Source organism: Nipponia nippon, unplaced genomic scaffold, assembly GCF_047370975.1.
Source record: "Nipponia nippon isolate SJK-2023a ecotype South Korea unplaced genomic scaffold, ASM4737097v1 scaffold_20, whole genome shotgun sequence".
Lineage (NCBI taxonomy): Eukaryota > Metazoa > Chordata > Aves > Pelecaniformes > Threskiornithidae > Nipponia > Nipponia nippon.
In genome coordinates, this window is record NW_028262337.1 from 8,644,576 (window position 1) to 8,670,554 (window position 25,979).

General features: G+C 45.7%; 1 protein-coding gene across 2 annotated transcripts; it reads right to left on the reverse strand.

The window, feature by feature from the left end:
- Positions 1–21,128: 21,128 nt before the first annotated feature.
- On the reverse strand, positions 21,129–24,279 carry HTR1A (5-hydroxytryptamine receptor 1A). Of its 2 annotated transcripts, XM_087759745.1 has the most exons (2): positions 23,024–24,279; positions 21,129–21,915 (listed from the first exon to the last, which is right to left on the reverse strand). In XM_087759745.1, exons 1-2 carry the CDS (start codon positions 24,111–24,113, stop codon positions 21,908–21,910), a joined length of 1,098 nt encoding a protein of 365 aa, XP_087615871.1. In that variant the 5' UTR covers positions 24,114–24,279; the 3' UTR covers positions 21,129–21,907. The 2 variants fall into 2 exon arrangements, with proteins under 2 accessions (XP_087615871.1, XP_009462496.2); XM_009464221.2 differs by having other exon boundaries at positions 21,129–24,279.
- Positions 24,280–25,979: the final 1,700 nt, after the last annotated feature.

The window sequence follows — 25,979 nt, forward strand, 5'->3', positions numbered from 1 at the left end:
CACAAGCGTTTTTGATGGAACAGCAGGGTATTTTACATGGCAGGAAGTCCCAACCATGAGAAAGGCATGAGTGAAGCAGTTAAGAGTTCATAAAATGTTTAATGCAACTATGTGAAGTAAAAAGAAATGGTACTGAGGGTTTACCAGATATTGGAATGGGCTCAAAAAGAGCAAATAAAGGAAAGTGAAGAGGAAGCAGGAGACGTGGTGCCATCCAACCATGTCTATGGGGAGAGACAGATTCTTTGGCAAACCTCAGTAGAACGATGACACAACAAAGTTGTTACAATCAAAACTTTATTTCAGCCTGAACCCTCTGTAGATCAGGTCATTTTACAAAACTAGTATCCAAGACCCTCTGCAGACCAGGTCAACCAACAAAAAGAGTAACATTAATAAAGCAATATTCAAAAAAGGACAGTAAAAATTAAACTGCTGTATCACCTCTTAGGAACTGAAAAACAGCAAGAGAGATCTTGAGCTCAGCTGCAGTCTCCAAAGGTGTAGACAAAGGTCCGAACAGTTATTTCTTTTAGTAGTGCCAGCACACACTGCTCTGTGTCCTGAGACCCTAATGGCACTTTTCTCTCCTGTCTTCAGCATGTTGGTTTTCATGTTGAAGGAAGGGCTGGTTAGCTCAGACGAGGATTTACAAAACTCCAGGACTGGATGTCATAGGAGGACTCTGTGTACTTACCAACAGGGCTTAAGATATCATAAAATCTGTTCAGTCATGCTTCTCTTCCAAAGGACACAAGCACTATTTTCATGTTACAACATGGGAGTGAAGACACAGCCATGAAACACGAAAAGAAAGTTAAGCACTTGCAGCCACACCTCGGGATCAAGAGCCTGGGGAGAGCGGGCTGTGTAACCAGAGCAGGACCACAGTGGATGGAGTTCAGCATCAGCGCAGACTTCCTTAGTGGCCTGTGTGGTTCTGCCTCTCCTGTTACTGCACTGCTCCCCCTTGGCTGCTGGCAGGCAGCCAGCAAGCCATATTGGTATTGTGCCTGGTAACCTGCTCAGTGTCACCCTCAGGCACTGTGAGCTTCAGCAAAGGCCTTCCTGAAATCCCAGCAGGTCTCGGCTGTAGCTCAAAGCCTAGCTCTGCCTGGGATGGAGAGCTGAAATTCCCCATCAGCCTTTAAACTGGGATGAGAGCAAAGGCCAGAAGCAAACCCAATACAAAGCTTGCATTTTTACTGCTTGTTTGCTTCATCTGTATTTGCATGATACAAGAAGCCTTAGCAGAGCTGCTTGGTATGCCTTCACAGTGGAAGACACAGTTGTGAAGGATCCTGCCATCGACGATGTCAGAGGACTTTGGATAGCATTTGCACAAGAGATTGGAAAAGTAATCAAATAAGCGGCACTGATTAGTTGATGATCTGCTGCTGAATTCCTATTTAAAATGCTGGTCCACATTTCAAATGCTTCCCTCATGTGCTGCATCCCATTTTGCTTAGTAAATGAGAAGTGTTTCAAGATACCACTCAAGTGCTTTTTCTCAGCAAGCTAAATGCATTTTGCTGGTGATTGAGAAAGCCTATTCCAGCCTCTGTCAGGAAATGACCAGGGCTTTCAGGTCAGACTGGGTAGAAAAGTATGAAAGTCATCAATCAGCCCCCAAATACAGTTTATCATAAAAAGAGCGGATCAGAAATTAGTTTCTTTTCAATTGGAGGTCTCTGCATACAGCCATATGAGCCATGGTGCTCCACATCTAATAAATAACCCTTGGTATTTAGTTCCCTTGGAACAGTTTATCTATCTGATGTATCTGCTTCTTCTTATGATCAGAGGTTTCTTTAAATGAGAAAAAAAAATCAAAATATCCAGCCAATGAGAAATCTTTTGTTTGTTTGTTTGTTCAAAGTTTTGAGCAAAAATTGCAGTTTTATTCTTTTACTTTTATTCAAGGATTTACCTAGCTTATTTCCCTTGACAGATAAGTTTAGTCTGTGATGAATCCATCATATTTTGAAAGCTAAACCTATTCATACTTGGTTAAATCTATGAAACTTGACACAGCAAATCTTTTCTCCTGAATACAGTGTGAACTCAGATATTATGGTGTGTCTGTCTACTTTGCTGAATATTTGTCTAAAAATGTTTTGCTGCTGTAAATAAGCTAAACACTTTTTCCCCCTTCCTGAAATAGTTTTCAAGCCTACAAGGTAAGAACAAGTTATGTATTAGAATGAATGTCCATATTTCTTTTGAAATAAAACTGAAAAAAGTAGTGAAATCTGTACTATTCAGATGCAGAAAAGGTTTATTTTGTCTGTTAATCTCACATTAGCCAAAGCCTTCCTCAGTAACCAGAAAAACACGTATTTCAGCTGCTGATGGAAAATGCCCAGCACTAGCATTTTACTCTTCACTTTATGCTACGGTCATGCAGAGGTACACATAACAGACAAGAACACACACCAAGAAGAGTACAAAAGTGTACACAAAAGATATAGAATTTGACTTAGAGACTTCAGTGAGAAGGTTTTTTTTCTCTTGATGCACATCCCATAGCTCTGGACTACCTATTTTAAATTAATGATGTAGAGGCCCCCAAAAAAGTGACCCATTTACTCAGCTAACTGATGCTACAGGCATGTTTTGTATGGGCATATAGATGCATGTGGTCCTTATTCAAATATGTGTATTCAAAAAGAGGAAACTGCTTTCTGATTTATGTTAATCTGCCCCATAGCCACATCTACAGCATACATTGAAATGTATACTTACAGAATATCATTTACTGTGGATTATTCTGTAAACCTATATGGTCTAAAATATATTTTGAGCTTTCCTTTCTGCACAATTTGCAAGTATCCAAGAAAAAAAAAAGAAAAAGCTTTCAAGAAAGGAATTAGTTCAGTGACTTTAAAGCTTCACTTCAGCATCTGTTCTCTGTGTGCAAGAGAGAAATTGTTTCTAATGATTAATAATGCCAGCCCTCCCAACCTTGACCATTCTGTGATTCTGTGACCATAATGGCAGCAATTTTTCTAGAAACAGAGAGCATCTAGAATGTAAATAAAAAGTCCTAGCTGAAACATTCACTGATACGTAATCTTGTGAGCACAGCAATCAAGGAACTTGATGTCAAGGGGTATCAGTTCTCAAGCAGAAGCTGGGATCTCAGTAAGGCTGCTGGCACATACCTTTTTTAAGCTCAGTGGTGCTCAGCATCTGATGGGCAAGGAGGAAGCCTTGACATTCAAATGCTGCAGCAATGATAGCAACATTTATTAGTCCTGAGAGCAGGTCTTCCTGTGGCATGAACTGTCACAACTCCACTGAAATTAATGGAGCTCTGCCAAATTCCACCAGCCGAAGGATGTCCTTTGGGTTTTGATGTAGGGAAGATGAGGAGCTAAAAAGGCAAATACTAGCAAGTGTCAGTTAAAGAATTGTGTCAACTTTGTATTGTACACTTTTTCTGAAAGAATTGTAGGTGTGGTTGCACAAATGGCTTTTTTTTTTTCTCTAGTAATATTTAATCCCTTTTTTGGGTGCAGAATATGCTCACTGACCATTAATCAGCACTTCCCCTACTCCATATATCTTCCTCCCTGTCCCTCAGGCTTAGGAAGGAATCAACTGCTGTACTTTCCTCAACACAGGGATTTCCTAACCCTTCCTCTGGTCACAAAGGGTGGAGGAGACTCCTTCCAGCGCTCTGAAGCTCTTAGTCATCTAGGGCCATGATGGATGTGGTTCAGATGAACTGTAGAAGGTGGAAGCTAGGGAGTGCTCTGCGTTTTCTTCTTAGCATAAAACCACTGTCAATGCCTCCTTTGACTAACATGAGTCTTCGTGCTGTTGCATCTGGAAGGGGACACCAGTCCCTACGCTGGATAGTAGAGAGCTGAGATAGCTGAAATGATAGTAACTTCCTCTCTTTTTTTTCCCCTATTTTTCATTATTGTGGCAAAAAAACAAACAGAATTTCATTCCTCCTACAATACTCAGCAATACTGAGTATTTTGAATTTTCTGTGTAAATATTCATGCTAACTGCTGACCTCAGTTGGTTTTTAGGAAAAAGAAGAGGTTTTTATTCCCCTGAACTGCAGAGTGAATGCAGCTGCAGTTTTTCACAGGTGCCATTAGCAGGGATTGGACACCTCAGTTTTTAAATCAAATCTTGGTCTGAAAGTCAGAGAAAGATGCAGAGCTCCATTATTCAAAGCTGTGCAGTTGTCCTTTGATCTATCACTGGTAATTTAATAATGGGCTTTGCTGGCTCTGGTTAATTATTTTCCATTGCTGTTTCTGTTCTAAATGGCTTCTTGCTTTTGAGTGTTTCACGCGTTTTGGTACAGCTTTCCCTGAACTGTAGGGCTGTAGAGAGCAAATTCAATGAGAGCAGAGAGCTGATTTGCTAACATAATATTTGCAGCTGCAGTTAAATGAAAACTGCCATAACAATGTGCTCCTTCTGCCCACAATGCAGCAGCAATACTTCATTGATCACGTTTCAAAGAAGAGAGAAAACAAAAATGTGACTAATTTCAAGGTGGATGCTTGTCACTTCTGACTGGGGAAAAACCATCCACCAAAATATAGAAGGGGCTTTAAAGTATTTCTCAGCAATGGCACTGGGGAGGAACGCACTCTGCTTACTGCATGGCAAGTCAAAAAAAACATTCCCTGATGGTATCTGTCCATGCCCCATTTCACAGCACATTTACACATAGCAGGGAAGCCATACACATTCTGGATCCTCATGGCAAGTGTGCCGTTGACTGCCGTTGCTTTCTGACCTTTCACACTTCATGAGAATTTTACTTAGAGAAGGGCTCAGAGGGGTCCCAGATTGGGCCTGGCTCAGATGCATTTGTCCCAGTACCTGCCTGCTCAGATCATCGGCAGGCTGCAGGATAACGCAGCAGGCTGGGGCCAGGTACCTCATGAGGCACTGCTTTCTCCTCAAGCAGCAACAGCATCAACACCTGCCCCAACTCCCTGCTGCACAGCTGGGCTATGCCCTTCCTTCCCCAAGTTTCTCCTCTACCAGTCTTTAAATCCTTCCTGTTGCTTCTTCTACCAAAAAAAAATTAATATCTGAAGTGAGGGTGATGAGAAGAGGCAAACAAATACCAGCCTGGAAAGCAGTAGGGAATCACTGTTAGTTATTCAAGTTGAAGGGCTGCCATATGAGCAGGCACTGGTTTAAAATACAAAAAATGCAGATGAGCCAGGGATGCAAGTCCGGCTTCTGCTGGGTAAGTGTTGATTTAGAAACTGAACCTCGCAGTTAGAGTTTTAGCAATGTTTTTGTCAGCAGGTTCAGCCAGGGCTGGAAGAAGCCCAGAACAGTTCTGAGGCCTGGGGATATTCTGCTTTTAAGGAACCTAAAAATGTAACTGCTTCCTGCTGTGTTAATTAGTACAAGTATTAAACATAGCAGATACCAGCTCTTTATAAAAGCAAGGTTGCCTTTTGGAAGCGCACTCTGTGGTGATTGCTCTGGTGGGGAAGGAGAGGAGTTTCTCCTGGGCAGGCACATGGAGCTGACCATGACCCCTTGGGCTCAGGGGGATGTGTCCAGCAGCACCAGGGAGCTCCAGGAACCTTCCCCCTTGCCTTCTCCCAAGACACAGTAAGTGATTTACTCTTTTCCAGGTGATGGTGGCTCTGTGTGTTAGCACGGGGCTGAGGAAGATGCAGCAGAGGCTGTAAAGGACTCTGTGACAGTCACAGACAGCACAGAGCTGGGCGGTGAGGTGTGGCCCAAAAATCACATATTAAAAAAAAAAAAAAGTCTTCCTCTTGCGTGTAAACAAGCAAAACCTAACAGTCAGACATTGCCAACTGCAAGGCACAATAAGGCACGAACAGAAATGCACAGAGCTTGGGAAGGACAAAAGTTTGGCTGTTTGAGAAAAATGCCACTGTAGGATGAACCCCTTTAAGCCTGCTGGGATGTGAAAGCCAGGAGCACAGAGCTCCTGCTTCTTCCACTTTTTGCCTTCTTACCCTTCCCTCAGTCTCATGTGGAGAACGCCCTGTATAACTTGAATTTCTTATGTCTATACCCACTTCTTCCTTGAAGTTCCCTGTGAAGCCAGCGCTTCATTTCCCTGCCTGTATGACCTCTCTGATTCCTTATTTACTCTGTGCCCCCATTTGGGTTTACAGCCTCCAAAGGCCTTGAGGTCTTTTGGTTTGGGTATCCCACAAGCAGTACTGATGGATATGACATTGTAACTAGAATAGCAGGATTTCCACTATTTCCTCATTCTGCCTTGAATGTAGAAAGGATTTTTTTTTTTTACAGAGTTTTAATGTCATGTTCCAGACAAACCACTGAGTACTTCCGTAAGACACTGTTACTGGCAGTAACAGTGCCATGCCAGCTTTAAAGAAGTCACTTCCTGCAGTCTATTCATAATCTAAATTAAAAATATTGATTGTCTACCATGAGACCTAGAGCACCTACTTCTTATTAAACTTAATTAAAAAACATTATCAAAGAAGACTTGAAGAATGTAATCTTATTGGACTGATGGAAATTTCTTGCCAACAGTCTACAACCACAGCTTGTTAAAGTGCTAAATCCTATGGGCTTGGGGGGCATCAACACCTAGTTCTACAAGTTCAAAGCAGATATTTTCTTGATTTTAGTTGATTTTAAAGTCCATCACAATAACTGGGTCGTTTAAAATTGATAATTTATTAGGAGCTGAGGGAGGATAATACAGCACATTTACCTCCTATGCTGCATGAATGAGATAACAGGGAACTATATTTTCCAATCTAAAATCCTGAAGGATGTGATGACTGGAACAATTTTCCTTGTAGAATAAGTTGATTAATTTTAAAAGCAAAATATTTTGTTTACTTAAGAAAAGTCAAATTGCATATAAATTACATGCAATTATATTTTGAAAGGATTATTTTCACAAAATATTTATTTATGAATTATTTATAAATTAAATAATAAATAAATTATTGACATACATATTTGAAAGATTAAGAATTATTATACCAATTTTAGGGATTATACATGTTGATTTTTAGTCATGGTTGAAGTGAGTGATATGAAATCAATTGAACTGAATTGAGTCACCTTGAATGTCCCATCTATTTGCTCTTAACTAGCTCAGTTATGACAGACTTAGGAAACATATACACACATCAAAAGTGAATCAATTATGACAAACAGAACTTTCCAAATGTCCCTTCATCTTTAACCCTTTTTCTTCCAGAAAAGTCTCACTTAGTGGAATCATTTGTGAGAGGATCTGTTGATAGTTTTTCCTTTTGAACATGGTTCCACCTAAAAAATTGCTATTATTTCCCCTTCATTTAAGTCTTTTCCTTCATGGATAACTCACTCAATATTCAGAGAAGGGACATTAAAGCTCCACCTCAGCCCTGAATTTTCTAAGAGGTTCTTTATTTTTCGTCAGCAAAAAAGGTTTTGGCTATGCTAAATCTGCAACGTACAGTAGATTCCTAAGAACCTGATTTTAAAAAGGAAAAATGAGGTCATGCATCCACATTCTGCTTCATTTATTTTTAGTCTTATCTCAAAAGCTACTGTACTATGTCCTTAATCCTCTGGGAATGGATGCTTGTTAACCATAAATTGTCCTTATATTTATAAGCTTTGTGCTAAATATAAATTGCCTCCATTTTTTGGCATAATCTCTCCCTCCTTGAATACAGTCTTTCAAAAGAGAAGCAAAATGACCTAAGAATTCACACCTATTACCTGATTCATTATCCGTCTACTGCTAAGGTCTTTTCTAAATAGCTTCAATGATATTAAAGAATCCATAGGTATTTAAGACAGATATGATTGAAGGTGTCAGTTACGGTCATTTAATAACATGCGCATCCACCTTTTCGTAGATAAACAAATGAAAGTTGCTAGCCTAAATTGGGATTTGCTTCTATCTAGTCCACTCCTGCAGGTACAATTACTCTTTATAGATGGCTTGCCAAAACCTAGCACAGAACACACTGCCGTAGCATTATAACTGTTTAACCAGGGAGACCTTTCAATTAATATATAATTTTTATAGATTCACTAGAGGAGAGGAAAAGCTAACCTTAGTTTTCTTAAAGAAAAATAATTAGGAGTCTGCTAGATAGCCATATTCAAAATACAGCTAAAATTTACTATGTTGTTTGGAAATCTCTCTTTCTATTAAAACTTGTAACTGATGAAGTCCAGGCTGCTGGTGAAAGGGAGTAGGCAAGCATATGAGATCACCTTGCTTTTCTTTGTTAATCTGGCAGAATATTTTGCTTCTGCAAAGATTGCCCAGCTGGAGAGTAAAGGCGTGCCTGCTCTTGCCAAGGGGTACATCAGACGGTACCTGTTAAATGCTTTGCAAAATTTCCCTTTAACTTGGTCTGTTGGCCTACAGCCAAACGACAGACTTGTTATGGATTTGGGCAAGAGAAAAAGGAGTAGCAAAGGGATAAAAGGATGAGGCTAATTCTTCCATATAAAGTATTGAAGGAGATGAGCAGCAGTAGCTGTAAGTAAAAACATTTCAGACAGGACATTTTAAAATGAGGCATTTGTCTTTTTTAAATATCAGGTGTGTAGATTGCAGCTCTCTGCTTTACTTCCATAAGCTGTATTTTCAGTAAACACTTGGAGAAATTATGGTACAAAGACTCAAGTGGAAAATTTGTTCAATTTCTGGGTCACAAAGCCTGGGAAAAAGTCTTTACTTCCCCCATTGAACCCATGCAAGACTTGCTGATTTTTTTACTATATGATGTACCTGAAAATACAAATGTCAGCAGGACTAAATTACAGGCATGGATGGACACGGACATTTATAGGACTGCTTTGGTTGAAGCAAATTAATATGTGGCTTACAGCAATGACCTGACCATTTCTAACCAGCTACAGGAAAGTCTAACTCATGTGGACAACATCTGCTCACTTCTTTGTTTCTGTTGAAAAGATGACACAATATAAAAATAACCCATCCTAACCCAAGACAAGAGAAACATCTACCTCTAAATCTGTTTTGCCATTTGTAACACTGTTTTAATGTTACCTCCTCATGTTTGTTGAGTCACAGCAATACATATCAACACAGCTGGCAAAAGCCAGGTAAAATCCCTGGCCCTACCAGGCCACCTGCCTTACCCAAAAAAAGCCCATCCTCTGACCTATGCAGCTGCAGGAGTGATCACTGGTGGCTAAGGATGCAGCCAGCGGGTGGCTGGGGTCACACACAGCCAGCCCATGCCCTGCTGTCATTGCACAAAGCTCTAAAGGGAAATAGGCAAGAAGGAGGGGGAACAAAAGGTCAATTTTCTTGAGCAGTTCTTTTAACAATCATGAATCACGTTGGTCACCAATTTTATAACAACTGCAGCCAGTGTATGAAGCTAATATGTTTGTTCAAGTCACCGTATACCTGCAGCATAAGAATTATATGCTTTGTACTGGTTCATTTTTGTCAACGGTTTTTCCTGATGATAGCCTGTTCTATTTGTATTATGCAAAGTGAGTAAGCTTCCACACTGTACATAACCTTCTTACAACAAAATGAAAGTAGACCGGCACCATTAAATAAGCCTCCTTGTCTTCATATCAACAATGATGTCATCTGACATCAGGGACTGTAACTATGCTGCTAGACGAGTTTCTCCTGCTATATTAGACACCACTGATTTTTCTATTTGTTCCATGCTTTCTTTCACAGAAGAGAAATTGCTTCATTTTGTCAGTTAATGTTTATGGCAGAAAGCAGTTGAATTTGTTCAGGAAAAACAAGTCAAAATAACTCTGTATTCTGTATTCAGAAATCTACAGAGCAAGTAGAGGCTTTTACTTTTTTAATAATTAATTCTGATGGCCACACATTTCTGAAGGCCAAAGTAATATATTCACGAGACTAGAAAAAAAAAAAACAAGACTGAATGTCCCCTGTATTGTCCCTGTCTAGCAATTTATCAATCTGTGTGCAGTGAATAACTGGTGTGCCATAAATTATGAAATGCTACAACTGCAGAACATTATTAACAGGTTGTTCAACATCACATGAATTAAGGTATCAGGTATTTATAGATAATATTCCTATAAACAGTAATTAAACTTGACTAACTCCATTGTTTGTTCTTTTAGTTTTGCTCATACGGAAGTGTAACATTCATTTTAAGCATGTTTTATATCACAAAAAGATGACATAAATAAGAAGTCATATGAAATATAGAGCTGGTTAATTCTGCAAAACCATTTTTTACAAATAGTTATACTCTGAACTGCAGCTCTTACACCAGCTTTAACTAGTTCTTGTAAACATCTGCATCAGTGCAGCTTTTGTGTGACTGTTCGGCAAAGGACAATTCATCCCACAACAGGAGGCACTGCACCTGAGAAAAGAGCATATCCACCCACAAAAGCTCATCTGCTGCTGTCACCCCTCTGTTGCTGTTAAACAGACTCCTCCAATCCTGAAGCAGAGCCTGTACTAAGTGACATGGGTAATCAGCTGCACCCTCAGATGAAGAACAGGAGACGGGAAAATATAGTGTTCATGAGCACCCAAAACCAGAAAGTGTTCACCAAACACTTAGGAGAAAGTGCCCAATGTGACTTTCCAAAGCCAGTGGCAATGCTACGGCACCAGGAAGAGGTGGGTGTTAAAATGGCATGGAGTATGTTCATTAATAGCTTGTAAGCAGAAATAAGAACTGAAAAAATCTCAATAATTTGTTCAGAATGACCAGTTAAACTTTGCTTCCCAGTAATACATGTGTCTTCACTTCAACCGCTGTATGAACGTGCACAAGGAAAGCCAGTACTACAAATGCTCAGTTTCCATACCATCCTGCTCTGGGAACTACCCCTCCACCCCAAAGCTGGAAGTAGAAAAACACAGATGAAGAAACCCACACTCTGACCAGCTTTCACTGAAGTGGCCCATTTTAACTGACCTCTCTTAGATAGAAGGGCACTTTTGATATACCACTACCTCAGAGAGCCCAGATTTGACCAAGCATTCCTGGAGGAAATACTGTTGGGCCATTTACCAGCCCTCCTGTATAATGAATGCTGTTTGCAAATGACTCGTGGTTACATGACACTGCAAATCCCATACAAAGGAACTTCACTGAACTGTAAAGCAGCCTTACCAAGGATTAAAACTGAGGGACACTGAGGTTTAAACTAGTATTAAACCTTTAAATTACACAGCTGCAATCCGGGTACAGCAATGTGAAGCAGCTACTTGAACGTGGTGCCTTGACTTCCCAGGCAAACAAATGATAAAATACAATGCAGAGAGGTCTACGTTCAGCTGCCATTCTAGGTGGAAAAACGTCCCCCTTGGTTGTTTCTTTTTCAGACACCTCCCTTAGATTCAGCTTCTGACTTGTGCAATTTACAGTTACAGCAGTTTTGTACTAAAAACATAAGACTTCAAAGCTGGGCAGTGTAGCACATTCATCAGGGTCTGCGTCTGCTGGTGTACGGATAGCCATGCAGTTCAGCCAACCTTATATTGAACCCATTTGAATTAATGTGGTCTGACTGCCTGTCTGCCAAGTCTTGCAGTCATATGCCTTCATCCAAACTGTGATAAGTGGAAAAGACTAACTGGATCCAGCTCCAGATACAAACCATTCCTCTCTAAGGGGCGTATTCTAACCTGCAGAATACCATACCCATGGAGAAATGAAGCATGAGCATCTGTAACAATTGCCATACACAATAAGTTGAAATGCATATATATATATATATGTATGTATATATGTATATATATGATATATATGTGTATATATATATGATTTTACAATGCTTCCTCTTCACCAACACAGTGATTGAGAGAGAGCCCAGGTCTGTTGGTAGAAATAGCTGTGTAAAACTGAGGTTACCATGATGAGGCTGACAAGCAGGAAGAGAGGAACCTAAGGAGACACAGGCTCCTCGTTCAGTGCAGGCAGATAGCCCAGCTCTTGGTCTTTATTTGGCACTTAACTAAACTATGTGACTCTCCCCTGCCTGAAGATTGGGCACCACATCTGAATAATTCCTTTCCTAACATTTAGCAACAGAATAAGAACAGCCTTCCTTCTGGTATTTCACACCTTCTACCACTCATGATGGCCATAAAGGTTAAGACGAAAGATTTTGTTCTGGGGAAAGGATTTGGTGCTTTTTTCCAGCGTGTCCTGCTCCATCTTGCCTCCTGAGACTTCTCACCAAAAATTCTTGTACGCAAATTTGTATATCTACAAGTGGACTGAGCCACAGTCATTTTGCCTCGGGCATTACTAGTGAGACCTGTTTCATGCACATTATGATTAACTTCCCAATTTTTATTAAGTTATATTCTTAACATATAAAACCAATAGGAGAAGGACACTGCCAAAAAGTTTTTAAAAAATTGATTCTACATGATTTTTTAAAATGCCAGCATGAATGCTGTGTCTGGTAACTGATGCTTACTTCATCTAATGCTAATGCTGGGTGCAACAGAGGTGTTCCCTACACCTCCTCATTCTTCCTTCTTTCAGCAACTGACTATATCTCAGGCTTGTTTAACATTTAAATTTCATCCTGCTGCCCTACATTTTTTACTAAACATTTGTCTGGTTGGGGACAGGGATTAAGTGCTGATATGCTCCTGCATTCCTTCCTGCTGCTCTTGAACACACTGGAAAAAAGAAAAAAACAAACACAAACAAACAAACCAACAAAACCCAGAGGAACTGTGATTCCTGTCGATTTTCCTATTTTGATAAGGAAGTAGAAGGAAAGGAAGAAGGCTGCATAGACTGTCCTGGCCATTACTGGTATCAAATAATTAAATATGACTTGCTTGCTGTGCCTTGTGATTCTGATCACAAGGGTATCTTCAAGCTTCAGGAACAGCACTCTTTTTATCAGTCGTTTAGGCTTTCAGGTAAATTCAAGCCAAAACCCATTTTCTGCTGGAACTGCTGGAGGTCTCTTGCCCTTCTGACTGCCTTCCGATGAGTGTCTAACCAGCCCCACAACACAGTCAAATACCCTTCACCAACAGGGGCCTAAAGTCCTACCATGCTTGTGATGAAGTAATATCTGAATTAGAACTAACTGATTACTTTTTTTTTAAGTAATGCAAATATTTTTCAACAAAATTGACTGAATTAAATGCATATTTTTAAATTTCGAATTACAATTTCAATATACAACAGAAGTAGCTAGTTTTAGATTTTGAATTCAAGCTTCCCCTGACATGATCTTTTTTTTGCCTTTTTACCTGCTTTCTCAGGAAAAGAAGGACAAAGTTGCAAGGACAGAGAAATATTTCATTTTCTCCCTTCCTCTTCCATTTAAAGGCACACAGTACGTGTGCCCTAATATTGATCTTTGCAGTCTTCAATGCCAAGGGTACTTCAGCTGTCATACCTATGTCTTAACTTGAATAGCTCTTATGTTCTGGGTTTATTTAAAATTTACCTTGCAGAAGGATGGCAGCCAGCTGTGCAGCTATCAATGCCTTGAGCTCAAGAGCGGGACACTCTGGCCCAGGATGTAGCAACCATGAGTATAATGATGAGCTGCACTGTGTGTGTGACACTCTGGGAGGAATCCAATGTGCTTGATTTCAGATGCAAATTCTTTAAATTAAAGTGCTTTCTTTGAGGCTCTAATACAACAAAGACAAGGTTACAACCTTTGGAAAGGCTGGTATGTTTATGCACACTTTCCTGGGGAATGACATGCAGAAGAAGATATTACCAGTCAAGTTTATAATAAGCAGCACGTGATATGGATCCACTCTACAATCTTAATGACAAATTTTCATTACAACAACTACTGTCTCTATTCATAAGCAGTGATGCCAAAGCCCAGTAGCCTTTCAGAATAATAATCATAATAACTGGCTTTAGAACTGTAGATTCAGTAGGCTACTTTACAACACAAGACTAAAATGGTAAAACTCGACAAGTACATTTTACAAATCCAACAAAAAGAAAAAAAAATGCAATTCTTTACTCTGGCTGTAAAGACTTCTGCTGGAGATTATATATGTGAATTATTTTGCTCTTTATTGTAATCTACTCTGTATTACATTATTTCACATTACTATTACTGCCACAAATCTTCTTCCTACAATAAATCCTAAAATCCACTAAGGAAAGGAAAGAAAAAATTCAATTGCTCAATAAACAGGAAGCTTTCCATGTAAGGAGAGTGCTGAGCATAACCATCTTTACTTGTTGAAAGACAGCAGTAAAAGTTGACTGAGTTATGAATGAAGTTGCTTTGCTTTTTTTTTGTCTCTTTATTTATAAAAATCTGAAGGAAGTTCTTAAATGAAATGTAATTTTTTCTCCTTCCAAGGCATATGTCACTATCTTTTGCTTTTCCTTTTTTGGTAAAATACAGCTACTGAAAATTAAAATGTTTCCAAACTGGAGAGGTGAGTTGTGACTGGGACTTTAGGTATTTGAGTTAAATAAAAAGAGATCTATGTGACATATTAGAAAGCTATTGAAGTTCTCTGCTTGTTGCCATGCAGGTGCATTTCTGATTACCACATAATCCACTGCTAGTTTCCTCTCTTAGCAAGTTATCGCCTTTGTCTTCAGCAACCTAGTAATGTTTCCTAGGGCAGCACTAGACTGACTTGGATCTTGCAAGTAAATAAAAAACTTGTAAAAACAAGTCCTACTCATTTTTTATTTACAAAATACTTCAATTCCTAATGTAATATATCTATTTACTCTTCACATGCTTTTCATAAATACTGTCACATATTACAATTACACATCCAGATATGTAAATCTCTTACTTTACAGTGGGAGTTATGCAGTTTTCTGTGGACAGCATCACAACACCAATGCTTAGCAGTGAGTAAGTACTGCAGTATCCTACTGGCAGCTGGGAACTGTGCAAGAAATTGTGCTCTCAAAGCAGGTCCCTTACGCCACTGCCCATGCCTAAGGTGATACCCTCACAAAGGCAGGGGTTGAGCCTCTGTGTGCTTTGGGGGTGGGCAGTGGAGAGACACATCTAGAAGTGCTCATCTGTCCTGTAAATAGCACTGCTGCCTCGGAAACTCTTGTGTCTAGGCAGTAATATGATGGGGAGAAAACAGTTTAGCCAAAACACCATTTTTTTATAAAGTATATGGTATTTTTAATGAGACACTGTAAAATTCTATAACATTGATATATTATCTCAATTCTGAATGTGGCTAGTGCCTTTTACATGGCTATTTTCACAGGATTTCATTGTGTCAATATTAGCAATGTATTATTGGACATAAACTGTGTCTATGTCATAAGTCACTAGACACAGCTGCTACTGTAAACATTTGAAACATTTTTCTCCACTGAGTGGTTCATAAAAGAGATGATTAAATCTAGGTAAGACAAAATGTTACCTGCCTTTCATTTTAATAACCTAAGTATTCTTTTTATATTGTTACAGTGACCTTTTACAGGAGACCGCATTCTGTTGTGATGCTGTGAAAACTTGGAACAGTCTCGAAAACATTCCACAGACATTTACTTAAATTCCATAGGAAAGCATTGTTTTGCCTGTCTCTACTAAAAAAGCCACAGCTATGTAAGGGGGTTGATGGAGAGACAGATAGTGCTTGTTACTCTCTGTTTCCCTTGCTGAAGCCAGACTAGAATTTGTGCAAATCTGATTTCTTTCTGAAGTTTTACAGAACTGCAGAAGAAAATGAGGCTTCAAAGACAGATCTCACAGTAATTTCACTGTAGTAATTTTGAAAAACTAGAGAACTTTTACCCAGCAATTTTGAGCAATTGGCTGACTTGCCCACAGGAGAAGGGGAAAATAAATTCTGAGGGCTACTGAAAATGGCATTTTCAGGCAGCTAGCCCAAAGATTTTCACAATACTGCCTGTAATTGAAGTACAGTGGGAAAAATTGCCTCTTTGACCTGTATGGTGTTTTGATTAAAAGAGCATGCACTGAACTATGACAAAATAAGGTAGCATATCACCTGGCTCAAGAGATAATAAACTAAATTCATGCCTTCTGCAATTCTTGTGAAGGCAGCAGTATTCTTCAAGGTACAGGCTTGATCCAGTGAGTTTCCTGCCTTTTTTTTTTTTTTTTTTTTTTTTTCCCTCTATTCGGATGTTTCTTCCTTTGCACATAAGATGGGTAAAACACAGTATTAGGCTTCATGAGGAGAGCATTGAACCTGGGAGTTCCTAGTTTTACCTCCAAGTCTGTTGCCATCTAACCACAAATGAACATCACAGGAATAAAGACAAATGTGATATTAAAGAAAATAGCTGTGTGTCCTAAATATAACTCATATCAAAAAGGACAATCTCTGCATCTATTTTAAAGTTAAATGGGCTTTGCTGATTTGTTACAGACAGTTTCCCCTCTTAAAGGGCAAGAAAAAGCCAGAGTCTATAAACATTGCACACTCTCGAACATCAAAAGTAGTGAACCAACCCAAAAGTCTGTTACTGCCCCACCTATGTTAGCTCTTCTGAAAGCATGAACGACATTGGTGGATACAACCAGCAGTTTTCAGCTCTCCTTGGCCAGAACCGCAGGCACTCCAGGGAGCCCAAATAGTCAAGGTTCTTTTGGACAAAGAGATGACCCCTCGCAGATGTGTGCCACTCAGTAACATCAGTTCCAAGGCTCGAGCCAGAGGCTGGGAGAGAGCCCATGGATGAACATTCAAAGGCAGGAGGAAAAGCTACCTGCCTGGCTCTATAAAGCTGGCAGTAGCTCTTAGGACTGTGTACAATAAAGACAAGAGCAAAGTGTGCTGGAGGCATTTTCAATGGGCAGTTTGACCAGTTCAGACCCTCTTTGGCTCAGCACTGGCCTGGCCTGAGGTTTACAATAATCTGCCCAGTGTGATGAGAGCAGTCGTCTCCATTTCAGGAGCAAAAATTTCCGAGACTGCTCTTCAGTGTCAAGCCTCCTATCTGAAAGCAGGCTGAGCTGATTCTTTGTCCTGAATACTCTTACTTTCTGACTGCACCTTTCTTGCCTTCAAGAGACTGCAAGTGCCAAAAAACTCCTCCAGGGCAAACCCCAACAACTATCACTGGTAGCTGTCCCCAGGGCCTTTGGCTGCACAGTCCCATGGGAATTGCTCATGTTATTCACCACATATGGGAAGCTAGACAAAGAGGCTGGAATATGACGGAAGCTGAAGGGCCACCAATTTGAAGGCAACACCCAGCCTGGCATTTCATCTGCACTAGACATGACTTTTCTGCAATCTCTGCCTGTGATCAGCATTTGGATGACAGGCAGCATTCTTCCAAAGCCTGACTAGAAATAAACGTCTACTGAGATCTTGACTTCAAAGACATAACGTTTACATGTCAAATTCAATAGCTTCCCAAATATTTCACAACTCACTTTGGTTCAAAAGACTTATGCTTGGACCATAGCAGTTCAAGTAGAGGACCATTACATCTCTTTTCTTTTGTCACTGGACGGTTTAAAATCATAACCAGCCACTTAGATATCAAACCAAAAAATGACATTTTCCCTCTGAACCACTTTAACAAAAGACTACAGTATAAGCCAACTCCATCCTACCGAGCAGATTTCAGTTTAAAGATCGGACTGTGCATGACATTCCCTAGGGAGGGTATGTGTGAAATGGTATAGCATGTGCTGTGTGATATACCCTCCAGTCCGTTCTGTACAAAACCCCTTAGGCCTACATCCGCCCACCAAACCAACCACAGTGGGAATGTCAAGAAGTAGGAACAAGTTAAAATAGACTACAGATAACACCTTTAGCTTACGTCATCCTATGTGTAAGTTATGGTTCAGCAGAGTGGGTGTAAATAGCTCTGAAATGTGAAAGTCGATTTGAAAGGATTATATTGACTCTGCCTAATAGCAAAAGATGCTTCAAGTGCTGTTTAGTACAAACAATAAAACAAGATGTTATTACAGCTGGAGCAGATACTGACCTCTGCTTGTGCTGGCCAGCATTTTCATTAGAAGACTCTTGTGCCTTTTTCATTTGTCTGTCAGTTTGTTTGTTTGCTTGTTTGTTTGTGAGAATATTTTTTTTTCCTTTTTTAAGACCCTCGGTATTTTCAACAGGTCTGTGAAGCTTGCGAGAACCATCTGGATGGTCATGTGCCTTTTTCTCATTTTTTTGTAGTCCTGTCAAATTTTGTTCAGGTTTAGTAATTTTTAAAATATTTTCTAATCCATCTGTTTCCCGTCCCTCATCTACATTCTGCAGGACAATGCTGACAGCCTGCCAAACTAACTTGGCACAGACATCTGCAAGGCTGGGATTTGTGGCCACATGTAAGTGTTTGTAAAGGTTGAATCTCCAGTCTTCTGTATGCCTGAGCATTTGCCTTTTCTCTTAATTGAGAGAGGTATGAAAACACCAACAAATCTTCTGTCAGTCCCTGCCCAAGAAGCCACCCCATTAAGTCAAATAGTTTAGACTACATTCTTGCTATAGAAAAGATCATGCACCAAAAGTTTTTTGCTTCTAGTCCAACAGAAGGAATCTCATGCTGCGGAGTTGCCCCTCTTTGTGGCTGGACATCACACTGGCTACTCAAAGAGAACAGGAGCTTAGCTGTAGGCAGCAAGATAAGGTGAGGCTTACAGTAACATGTACCCAAGCAGGGTAAGCTGGGCTGAGATCCAGAACTAAAGAAGATAAAGTATTTTTTGAAAGTATGAGAGCTGTGATTGTTTTAGATTTCACAGAGCCCCACTAGGGCTGTTCACATGCCACATGATAGCCATTCTGGATTTTCTCCAGCCATATCCGAAGATGTAATAGTCACCCATACTGTTAAAAACTCTGAGCAGCTATGAAACAGAAATTCACTCCCAGCATCCTTTTCTGCTTCTTCTCTCTGAGGGATGAATTTCTTGGATATGTGTTTTAATGTAAATGTTGCCCTGAGTAATGTTTGAAACTGTGGATTCTAAAGATCAGATTTTTAACTATGAGGAGATTGGGTGACACTGTTTGGGGAATTTTGTTGTTGTTTCTACCAGACCTACAGAATGTTTCTGTCAGAATGGGAAAGTCAGGGAAAAGTAGGGAGTCCTAAATATTTTATGGTGAAGATTTCTTCCCCACAGATGAAATTGCATGGTCACAAAATCCATTTTGCAGTTTGATCCAATATAGATTATGCCCGCACATCTTTCCCTTTTTCCTACCCCTTTGTCTCCCCAGCCCCAACCATAAGTACAGTTGGCCAGTGTAAGTGTGCTTGAATTGCTCTGCCAGTACTTCTTGTCAGATGTGTGATTCAGACCCAAATTCAGGCTGGACTAGAGCCACAGAGCAGAGAAAATTCGAAGTTATGAAACTTTTTTCTCATTTTACAGCCGTCTAAAGAAGCATTTTTAAAGGAAGAAAAGGTTAAAGCCCATAATAACTATGCCCATCTTTCGTATTCACAATTGACTCAAGCTGTTAAAACTCAGTTTTCTGCAGCTCTGTTTAAAACATAAAACCTTTTGCTTTCTATTTGGATTTTTCTTTATTCATTGCTTGAGCTTCCATAAGCCCCTTAAAACTGAAATGAAGCTCTCTAAACTGTGAGGAGGTTGCTCGTTAGTGGAGCAAATACAATACTGCAACCCACCACAAATATTGATTTAGTATAGAATTGATTTCTCCCTTAAAAAACACTAAATCCTCCATTTGGTTGGTTGGGTTTTTTTGTTGTGGGTTTTTTTTTTTTTTAATCTTAGTGGAAATCAAATTAGGAATTTGAAAACAAAAAGCCCCATCTTTTAAAGCAGGACGTTTCCTCCACATTGCAGAATTTAATACAAGGGAGAAAAAAGAAAAGAGACAACAGAGGGAGTGAGAAATGTAAAATCGTTCAGAGAAACACCGTCCCCACCGAGGTCAGGGGCGACATTCCCGTCGCGGCTTGTGCAGCACCGCGGGGCCGGGGAGCATCCCGCGCGGGGGATGCGGTGAGAGCCACCCGGGACACCACGGCTGCCGGCCCGGCGTGGGCGCCTCTGGGGTCCGGGGCCCGTTTGGCCACGCCGCGGGCCGGAGAGCCGCCGGAGAGCTCTTCTCCGTGCTGAGGAGCGGCAGAGGCTGGCGGTGGCGGCCACCAAGGCGCCGGTGCCCCGCGCCGCTCCCGCCGACCCTCCGCCCGGGGGAGGGGAGCGGGGGTCCGGGGCCGCGCCCCCGCGTCCTGTCGGTGCAAGGAGCGGGCGCCCGCCCGGGGAGACAGGCGGCAAAGCTGGACGGGGAAAGGCGGATCTCGCCTCCCTGTGCCAGCCGGAGGGGTTTGCGCTCCCGAGCTCCGAAGTGCCCCCGGCTCCCGCCCCAGCCGGCAGCGACACAGGGCGGCCGGGGCACCTCGCAGCCCCCGGCGCGGGTTCGGGGGCTGAGCCCCTGCTTCCCCCATCCCTCGCCCTGCAGCGCGGGGGTGGGAAGCAGATGAAGGGGGCACAGGAGCTGCACCCCTCTTGCCGCCCTGCCTGATGCAGCTCCGGGTGGGCCCTGCCTCGGGGTCCCGGGGCTCTCGGTCGAGGCGGGCGGCCCCCGTCTCGCAGTCGGGAGCCAGTCCCCGGGGCGCAGGGACGGACCCTGCGTGGTCTGTCGTGCGGGGCCGGAGGGCGGCCACGCTTTCCCAGCCGGGATCGTTGCCGAGGAGTTTGCAGGAAGGTTTGCAAAGGGAAAAAAAAAATTAAGAACGGCAAAACGTGCAGAAACGCACTTGCAGGAGTCAGCGGGACTCGGGGGAGGAGGCGTCGAGAGAAGCAAATCCCGCTGCACGGCAGCTCTCCCGCCGCACAGAGGCGCGTCGTCCCCCGCCGGCGCGGCCGTGCGCGCCCGTCCCCGCTCCCGCCCCTGCCCCGGGTGCCCGACGGCTCTGCCCAGCCCTCATCCCCAGCCCGTGGGGCTCCCGAGGTCACGGGACATCCGAGCACTCAGGAGAAGTTTCGGATCCCTAATCGCTGCAGGCTGACTCTTCCGACACTCCGGCACTTAAGGACACACGTGGTTAGGAGTGATCAAAGAGGAGAAAAGATCAAAGATCACTTTAATTGCGAAGATGAGGTCAAATAAGATTTTCAGAAAATCAGCTATATATCTGAGGCTGTTAAAAGCACTATTGTCATTTAATGTAAGCGGTTGAAGTTCAGAAATGACTGGACACTTACATTCACGTGACGCACATATTTAACATTCCCTTTTTACCTACAGGTAACACAGATTACACAAAAATAAACAGGAAAATATATATATATATTTGGTCAAGCATTCATTTCAGGCGGCCCGTCGCAGAGGTACGCGGCAGCCGGCCCGCAGCCAGTACCCGGCCCGGCGCCATCGCTCCCCAGGCCCGGGAGCGGCCCCCGGTCCCGGCCGCAGCCGGCGGGAGAGCCAGGGCCACGGCAGGGAAGAGGCAGGGTGGCAGGGCGGGCAGAGGGGCTGTGCGGCGGGCAAGGCTGTCCTGCTCCAACCCCGGGGCAAGCGGGGAAGGGGAAGCACCCCGGGTTTCCTGGGCCCAAGCAGCTGAGATTGACGGGAGAGAGGGGACTCTCTGCGGGGGGAGGCTTGCGGGGCCGCCGCGGGGACCAGCCAGGCCGAGCTTGGCTCTCCCCGCGCCCTTGGCATCGCAGTGACACTGCCTGCTTCTGGCCGTAGCTCTCAGCTTGCGGGGAGCGTCGTGCTTACCCCCGCCGGGGCTGGCCGGGGGGAGGAGAGGGTCTGCCCCTTCCCAGCCTGCGCCCGGATGCCGCTTTCGCCACCTGCGCCTGCCGCCGGCGGATGCTCCCGGCCCCTCCCCTGCTGCCACGGAGCACATGGCAATGTTTTGGTTGATCAGTTTGGTTCGTTTTGTTGTTGTTTATTTGTAGTTTGTTTGTTTTTTTTATCCCCAAGCAAAATGTGCCGCAGCTGGCTGCCTCCGAAGCATCCGCAGCGTCTCCGGAGAAAGTTTCAAGCGGCTACAAAAAAAAAAAAAAAAAAAAAGAAATGCTACTTCGCAGGCTGCTTAAACTCCCTGTGCCGCCGCGTGCGCGGTGAACTCAGGGACAGTCGCACAGCGCCAAGCCTTTCCTTGGTGGGAAACCCTCGGTCAAAGGCATTTAAGAAAAAAAAATCTCCGTATAATGAGGTGTGCGATTGGGGTTTAAGCCCCATTAATCCCCGCACTGTAACGAAGGGAAGCCCGATGAACTGGAAGGTCCTAGCATAGCAGGAGAGCTGTTAGACACACGTAACACAGGCGGGGGTGTTGCTGGAAGTACCTTCAAGGTTACAAAACGCGGTCGCTTTTCCCGCAAGAAAATCCACTTGGTGGTTTCACAGCCCGCGAAGCGACGAGCCCAAAGCCCCTTCCTCCGCTCGGGGAGTCGCCTTCGGCCTCCGTACCCACACCGCCAGACAGCGGTCGGACTCTGAGCCCCCCGCCGTCTCCTCGTACATCCAAGAAACCCCCCCGACACGGCGGTTCTCTGCATAGGGTGGTTTGTTTTTACCGATGCTACTCGGGCAGACACTGTGGTTTACAGCGACCAGAAGCAACGACCTGCAAACCCTAAGCCTACCCAGAATGATGGAGGGGAGGGAAGGAGGGAGGCGGGAGCGCCGGCTCCCGGCAGCGGAGCCCCGGCGAGGCCAGGCGAGGCGAGGGCGGCCGCGGAGCCCCCCGGCCCGGGCATCCCCCCGCCGCCCCCGGTGGAGCCCTCCCCTGCCCGGCCCTGCCGTGCCCGGCCCCGCGGAGCTTGTTCGACGGGCGGAGGAGCGAGGGGCTCGGGCACGCTGCGGAGGAGGGTCCCGGAGCCCCTCGCCCTTACGCCGGAGCTGGAGAGGGGCTGGGCGGGAGGCAGACTGCGGCGGGGGCCAGGCGGATGGAGCGAGTGGCAGGAGCCCGCGCTGCCCCGTCCCGGAGCGGCGGGCTTCACTGCCTGCAAAATTTGCACTTGATAATTTTCTTAAAAGCACTTTGGAAGTCTTTGTTAAAATAGGCATAGATGATGGGGTTGAGGAGGGAGTTGGAGTAGCCCAGCCAGTTGATGACTGCTCCCAGCCACTTGGGCATGTAGCACTTACTGTCACAAAAGGGCAGGACCAGCGCCACGATGAAGAACGGCAGCCAGCAGAGGATGAAGGTGCCCATAATGATGCCCAGGGTCTTGACAGTCTTCCTCTCCCGGGACAGAGCCATCCTCCGCTTGGCCTCCGTGTTCTTCTCGTTGCGCCTCTCGAAGGAGGGGGGCGGCGGGGAGCCGCACGCCTCGCTGGGCAGCGGCAGGTGAGTCTTGGAGGAGCTGTTGCAGCGCTGGATCTCGATGATCTCCAGGGCGGCCCCGTCCTCGCCTTGCCGCACCGCACCGTTGACACAGGCACCGGCGTTGGGCTCCACAGTCCGCCGCCAGCCCTTGCCAGGCTCCCCGTTGCTTTTCTTCTGCAGGGCGGCTGGTGAGAGGGTGAGGCAGGTGTCGGCGATTTTCTTCTTCTCCGCTTTCTTGACGGTCTTGCGGATCCTGAAACGGGCCGCCTTGAAGATGCGGCCGTAGAGCACCAGCATGAGGAAAAGCGGGATGTAGAAGGCGCCGAAGGTGGAGTAGATGGTGTACCCGTGGTCCTTGCTGATGGTGCAGGCGTCGGGGTCCGAGCGGTCCTCGGGCGTCCTCCAGCCCAGCATCGGCGGGATGGATATCAAGAAGCCGATGAGCCAGGTCAGGCTGATGAGCACGGCGGCCCGCCGGGGAGTCCGCTTGTTGACATAGTCGATGGGGTCCGTGATGGCCCAGTACCTGTCCAAGGCGATGGCGCACAGGTGCAGGATGGAAGAGGTGCAGCACAGCACGTCTAGCGAGATGAAGATGTCGCAGGTGACTTGCCCCAGCGTCCACTTGTTCAGCACCTGGTAGAGGGCCGCCATGGGGAGCACCAGCACGGACACCATGAGGTCGGTGACGGCCAGCGAGCCGATGAGATAGTTGGCCACGGTTTGCAGGGAGCGCTCCAGGGCGATGGCCGCGATCACGCAGGCGTTGCCGCTCACGGCGCACAGGATGAGCGTGCCCAGGAGCAGGGAGGTGAGCAGCTGGTAGCCCAGGGTCACCTCGGCGAGGCCGGGGCCGCCTGCCCCCTCGGGGGAGCGCTCTGGGGAGGTAGTGTTGTTGGCCACATCCATGCCGGGCGGGGGGGTCGCTTCAGGAGACGGGCATGGGAAGAGACGCCGGTCACTTGTGCGCTCCCCTGGCAGGAGGCATCGCCGCCCCGTGCGCTTTGGCCACGCCGGGCACCCCCCCGCCGCCACCCCTCCCTCCCCCCTATATAGCGCGGCGGGAGGCGGACGAGGCTCGGAGGACGGCGGCTGGCGGAGCCGCCCCGCGCCCGCCCATCCCCGCCGCCTCTGCCCAGCGCGCAGCCCCGGGCGGCGGGGGCGGCCCTCCCGCCGCCGCTCGCCGAGGTGCTGCCCCTCGCTCCGCCGCTCTCCCGCGCCGCTCCTTCCTGCTCTGCCTCTCCGCTCTCCCCTCGCTTTCTCCCTCCCTCCTTCCCCTCCCCTTCCGTCCCCCCTCCATCCCGCCCTTCCGCGGGGGGGTCTTGCTGTGTCGCCGTCGTCCCCCGGCGCCGCCGGCGGACCGGGCGGGCGGGCGCCGGTGTCCGTCACTCCCTGCCGCCCCCTCCCCGCCGGAGAGACACCGCAGAGAAATCCACCGCGACTCCCCCTCACCCCCGCCCCCTCCAAATCTCCTCCCCGCAGCTCCGCCCCGGGCAGCGGGGGCCCTGGGCTTCCCCTCGGGACGGGCGCCGGGGCTTGTGCGGGCTGTGCGAGGCGGTGGGAGGCTTTCTGTGGCCCGGCACTGCCGGTTGGGGCGGGGGGCACCGCACACCCCAGGGCTGCCTGCGACCGGGGGGCGCCGGGGCGGGTGGCGCCGGGGGTGCTTATCGCCACCTGCAGGCCGCTGGCGGCGGCCCGAGGGCTCGGCGGCCGCGGGGGGGGTCGCCCCGGCACCCTCGGCCGCGGGGCCGGCGGGACTTCTGCTGGTCTGCACTCTCGCCCCCTGCCCGGCCGCCGCTCCGGCCGCAGCGGGGACGGTGCTGCCGGGGTTGCCCGGGGAGCAGCACCAGCAACGCCGCCGCGGGTGCGGGGAGAGAGGGATCACCGGCAAGCCGTGTCGCCTGGGTGTCTCGGGAGGGATTGCTGTGCAGCCCAGTGCCGGGCAGGGATCACGCTCAGTCGCTTACGAGTGCTGTTGCGCTGAAAGTCCGTTCGTGATGATTCATGCCCTCGCCCCAGCCTCCCGCCGCGGGGAGGGCGGCCGCGGCCGTCGGGGGCTCCGCGCCAGTGCGCGGCTCCCCGCCGTGCAGTTCCCCGCAGAAGAACGGCATTGCTCCCCGGCCTTCCCGAGACGGGAATTACAGTGCAACACACGGTTGCCATCACTGTCCTCTCAAGACAATAACAACAGCAACAACAACAAAAAGGGGGGGGGGGGGGGGAAGAAAAAGAAGAAAACGCGTTACAGTTCCTCCCGATAGGAGGGGGAAAGGCTGAGCCTGAAAGTGAAATGAGAAAAATATCTCTGGGAACAATCTTGAATAAAAAAGAGTGTCAGATTGACACATCATAAGCAAATCAGTTAATATCCAGTAAATAGAACAAACAATCATAAATCTGGGAAACATCTGCCATTTAAAGAAAAAGAAAAAAAAAATGGTACTATTGACAGGCTTAACTCTAGCTGTCCGTAAAAGGTAAAAGAAAGTCCTCTGACAGAACTTCTGTGGCAGGCTTTGTACTGTCTTGCGGGTCTGTATTTTTAACGATCTGAGATCTTTCACTCTGCTTTGTAATTGTGCCATGCAAGCTCAGAAAACGCAGAAAGGCAAATAAGCAATTGCTTAATAGGAAGATTTGCCAGATTCTAACTTAATCAAACTTGAGATGAGGATCACAGAGCCTGGCTTGCACACGCTCAGGTTTCCTCATCTTCTTCCAGTCAGCACTTAAAAATAAGGCTGAGTTCACAACTTCACAACATTTGGACGGATT